At 37.7% G+C, this 5,116-nt stretch overlaps 1 protein-coding gene across 2 annotated transcripts in view; it reads right to left on the minus strand.

The window, feature by feature from the left end:
- Positions 1-1,178: 1,178 nt before the first annotated feature.
- The window catches only part of LOC107699917 (T-box transcription factor TBX1-like), a 13,546-nt gene continuing 9,608 nt past the window's right edge, over positions 1,179-5,116 (minus strand). The window contains exons 7-8 of one of the 2 annotated variants that reach the window (XM_016501363.1): positions 4,108-4,208; positions 1,179-2,261 (exon numbers count right to left, since the gene is read on the minus strand). In XM_016501363.1, coding sequence (XP_016356849.1) covers positions 1,879-2,261; positions 4,108-4,208 — 484 coding nt within the window. In that variant the 3' untranslated portion in view covers positions 1,179-1,878. The remainder of the gene's footprint in view (positions 2,262-4,107; positions 4,209-5,116) is intronic. The other variant, XM_016501362.1, reaches the window with a different exon arrangement.

Consider the following 5,116-nt stretch of genomic DNA (forward strand, 5'->3'; position numbering starts at 1 on the left):
CTGATTGTTGGAAACAGCCGTCAGTCATCATTCATGGATGCAGGTACACAGGCGGCCCCTCTCATCAAGGCGAAGCACTACCAGAGAAAACACAGATGGGTAGACCCCTGACGGAAGAGCCATGGGTCCGGGTGTCCCGGCCTTCCTGATGGGCCAAACTCATTACCTCTAGCCGGCAGCAGGCTCACGCGAAGGGAGGCCCGATCCTCCAAACGCGCTCTTCCGGACCCAAAATGTACTAAAGCAGGGACATAACATGTGCGCTTCACTTGACAATGGACGGATTGTTAAAAGATTTAATTACAAACTAGGATGAATATAAACAGGCTATATATGAAAAACTAGCTACTATCTTTTTGATTACGCAAGTTTTTTAAGCAAGTGTTTTGATAGTAGGCGACCATATGTGACCCGGGACCACAGTCATACTTTAAATTGAGATGTATGCATCATCTGAAAGCTGAATAAATACGTTTTGCATTGATGTATGGTTTGTTAGGATAGGATAATATTTGGCCACAAACAAAAAATTATACGAGCAATTAGTCGTCGCTCAAATAGCTGGAGACATTGTTTAACCTTTGATTCTTCAGAAAGTCGATAGCTGTCAGAGGTCAAATGTGTGCAAGCGTTTCTTTCCTCTACCATGGGATTAAATCACGCTGTAGAGAAACAGTAGACGCTGCCAACGCGGCTAATCTAGTTCTATAACGGCTCACTTTCATTTACAGTGGAATTACATCAATTCTGAGCAGTAACATCTATAACCTACTTATTCTGTGCATACCTTTCGTTTTGTAACTGCACAGTAAGTATTAAGCCTTGTTATTCATCCTGTTTAATATAGACACTGAAGATTTTCTCTCCAGTTCTTTTATTATTAGGCTATTATTATTCGTTTTGTAGCCTGAGTCTGTGTATAATTTGCATAGTTTGATTTAGGCCAAAATAAATAAATAATAAAAAAGTAAACCTATATTAAGTATTTATAATTTAGTAGTATTCAACCATTTCTTTTCCATTAATCAGTTAGTTTTCTTTTTTTTTTGTAGGTTGAAATAGACCTAAACTGATCATATCACAATTTGAAAATGCATCAATAATTTCTTTCCAAATCAAACATATTTCGAGTTCTGGAGAGAATGAAAGCAGGGAGTTGCATTTCCTCCAAGTAAGGAAAGAATGAGATCAAGCTTCTGGCAAATCTGGAGAGGAATTGCAAATGCTAATGAACATGCTTAAAGGTCAAATATTTAATGTTTATTTTACAAGTTCAGCACAGTCATTCTGTTCATGTATTTATTTGAATTGCTGTATGTCAGTGCCACGTTACAAGCTTCAAGCTTCTAGTTGCTAAAGGTGGTCTAGCATTTAAAAAAAAAAAAAACATTCATTCTCAACCAGAAAAAAAAAAAACATTTCAGGGCTTTTCAGCATCTTGAAAACAGCGCAACATGCAAATATTCCATTTATCTAGAAGCTCAATGGCTCAAGGGTGATATATAATTTATGGCTTTTTAAAAGCAAAAGCAAAAAGTGCATCCAACACAAAAGTTCAATTCCAGTCCGTGATAATGCATTATTTGTCTAAAGAAGTCTTTGTCCTCCTCCTTGCTCCAAACACTAGTTATACTGCAGTTTCCAGGTGCCCTGCCATCCAGAGCTAATGCTGGGTCCACAGGGCTCATCCTAATGCTCCACAAGGACATTTGTGACATTTCTCCCGTCAATAAATACGAACGCTTCTCTTTCCAACGCTTAGAAGCCATTGCAAAAGATGTGCCCGACCCAAAACTCAACAAGTTTCGTGAGTCTGGGACTCAAGGTTTGTGTGTATCTTCTCAGTACGGCTCTCGATCTGAATCCGATTTGGGGTCATTATCTGGGAGCATAGTCGTAATTAGTCGGCACGCTCGTTGCAGAATACATGTTGGCCGTGGCTGGGTTCATGTGAGGATGGTAACCGTGGCTTCTGATGCTCGGTGAGGGATACGGGGACGGCCTGGTTTTGGCTCCCAGATAGTGTTCGTAGGTGGTTGGGTATTTGTATGGATGATGGTGCAGGGTGTCTGGGGGTTGTGGGTGTCCTTCCAGGCGTAGCTCGTGGGGTGGGCTGCGAGGGCCGGCTGTGAGGGGCATGGTGTGCAGGCCGCTAAGGACTGGAAGGGCCGGGCTGAGGACTCGGGACATCAGCTGGTGAGCGGGGTCCGAATGGAGGGGAGTGCCGCTGGGGTCACGCTCGTATTCTCTCCTGCTGTCCTCTGTGTTTGGGACAAAAGAAAGAGTGCAAGATTTTAAAGCATTTTTTTCATGCAGCGGTCATTTTTAAGGCTGTTTGGCTTTTCGTGACGTTGTTTCAGACTAGTGGAAAGAAAACATCCAAAATTCACTTGCACTCTTAATGCACTCTTATCTATTTGTGTCAATAGATTTCAATTTCAGTATGTATCTTTAAAGAGTTTTTCAGTAGCACCAAAACAGTTTTATTCCTATCTCCTATCTACACTATACAAAAAGTTGTAAATAAAACAAAGATTACGAGTAAATGCAATTTCAGTTTTTCTACTTCAAAAAGCAGTTTCTTTGTAATTGTAAAATGTGACCCTGGACCACAAAAAAGGGTCAATTTTTTGAAATTGAGATTTATGCATCATCTGGAAGCTGAATAAATAAGCTTTCATTGATGTGTCTGTATTGCACATAACAATCTGTATTGTTAAAAAAAAGCGCTATATAAATAAAGGTGATGTATGGTTTGCTAGGATAGGACAATATTTGGCAGAGATACAACTATTTGAAAATCTGGAATCTGAGGGTGCAAAAAAAATAACTCTTAATGCACTCTTATCTATTTGTGTCAATAGATTTCAATTTCAGTATGTATCTTTAAAGGGTTTTTCAGTAGCACCAAAACAGTTTTATTCCTATCTCCTATCTACACTGTACAAAAAGTTGTAAGATTACAAGTAAATACCATTTTAGTTTTTCTAATTCAAAAAGCAGTTTCTTTGTAATTATAATATGTGACCCTGGACCACAAAAAAGGTCAATTTTTTTTAAAAATTGAGATTTCTGCATCATCTGAAAGCTGAATAAATAAGCTTTGCATTTTTTCATGGCTGTTGACAGATTTGTGGTGTGACAAACGAGATATATCCAAAATCCCTTTTGTAAAAACATTTAACTCTATTGTGTGAACAAAATTAGACCATTAAACCATATCTTTCCACTATTCAGATTTCTGTTTTGGGTGTGTATCAAATTATCACATATTTTATGAGATGCAAAAAAAAAAAAAAACTGCATATCTAAGCAATTTAATAAAACTTGTAATAAAAACAATGTTTGCAATTCTTAATGTAATCAGTCAACTGGAAACCTATGGTGATTTCCATTAGTTCATTTTTTACTCTATTCACCTGCGGTATCTTGCCTTAAAATATGGTATGGTGCAAGATATAAGCAGGTGTGAGTCATAGTGGACGTGTTATTTTTAGGATTATTTTGCACAATCGAACCGTTGATTAGAGGCCTGTCTGTGTATAGATAGATGCACCATTCTGAAAGGCTCTTTACAAATGCCCTGACAATGAGCTCCTAGAGCTGAACTGTAATGAAAAAGCGGTGTAATTTAGTTCGCTTGTGAAGTGAGATGTGCTGTGGTTGATTGGCAGGATAAGTCATAAGTGTCCTTCAGCCAAAGAGGCGAATTCGCACAGGAAATCATTTTACACAGAGCGCAGGACTGGAAAACCTCAATGTCCTCTGGGCATGCAGCTGTTCAAACCTTTGTGTACTGAAATTTGCAGCGCTCAACTAGACAAATGCAACTGTTTTGCTGAGAAACCAAATAGACTGGAGCCATTGCTCGACTGAAAATCCTAACTGCCTTTATTTGAGCCTGTTGCTCATTTCTAGTAAATTGGCTTTTACACGGTAATCAGAGCTGAATACGGTTCAGTGTTTATTATGTGAATGTACATTCCTGCATGCACTGTTTGATCAGTAATAGGCACACAAAATGTTCATTTGTAAACTAAGAATATTGTTTTAAAACACTTTTTTCATGCTAAATGAGAGTTTGTTAGCTGTGTTTTATATACAGACCTTTCTCTGTGCCGTTCTGCAGTTGGGGAGAGGACATGGGGTTCCTGGTTCGAGCAAATGCACTCATGATTTGCAGAGAGCCCGGCCTGTGATTCCTGGGCCTGAAAAACAGGCAAGATAAAATCAGTGACATGCACTGGAATGCATTGTTTTAGTCTGTATGAATGAGTGCTATGTCTGACAGAATTCTAGCAAAAATAGAATTGTCATTTAGAGCAATAAATCATATTTCTGCTTACTTTAGTCATATATATATATATATATATATATATGTGTGTGTGTGTGTGTGTGTGTGTGAGAGCGTGAGCGAGTGTGAGTGTGGGTGCGAGTGTGTGTGTGCGTGTGAGCGTGTGCGCGTTTTTGTGACAAATGAGGACATAAATTTGTATAATGACAAAGGTATGACATAGGTATTACAAGGAGAAGGTGACTTTTCTGTGTGTGTGTGTGTGTGTGTGTGTGGATGACAGCATTTTTTTCATATTGTCAGTAAAGTAAAATGAACGCATATTTACTGTATAAAACCTGTACTATATTTAAAAATATAATAAATATAGTTGCATCTCTATTTTTAAGGTTAAGTTGGAAATATAAAAAGATGCAATCAATATCAATATACTTGCTAAATATTGACATTTATTGTCACAAGCACAAGCAACGTTTCGGTCCACTGTTGCTTGTACTTGTGTTTGTGACAATACATTTCGATATTTAGCAAGTATTGATAGTGTGCGGGATTGCATCATTTTATATTTTTGATTGGACAGTGTTGTTGGACTATTTTTCCTACGCACCTATCGTCTCTTCAAGTTGGAAAAAACGTACAAATAAACGTAGGCTACTTAAAATGCATTTATGCTACAAATTCTAAATCAGTACCTAATTTGTATATTTGTTCTGTCGGCATCCGTGTGCATTTTATTTATAAATGTGCATTATAATGGTCTTATTTCCAAAACTTTTTTTTTTTTTTTTTTTAAATTTTACTTAAAAACAAAAAGGAAAAAAC

Source organism: Sinocyclocheilus anshuiensis, unplaced genomic scaffold (assembly GCF_001515605.1).
Source record: "Sinocyclocheilus anshuiensis isolate Anshui unplaced genomic scaffold, SAMN03320099.WGS_v1.1 scaffold823, whole genome shotgun sequence".
NCBI classification, from domain to species: Eukaryota; Metazoa; Chordata; class Actinopteri; order Cypriniformes; family Cyprinidae; genus Sinocyclocheilus; species Sinocyclocheilus anshuiensis.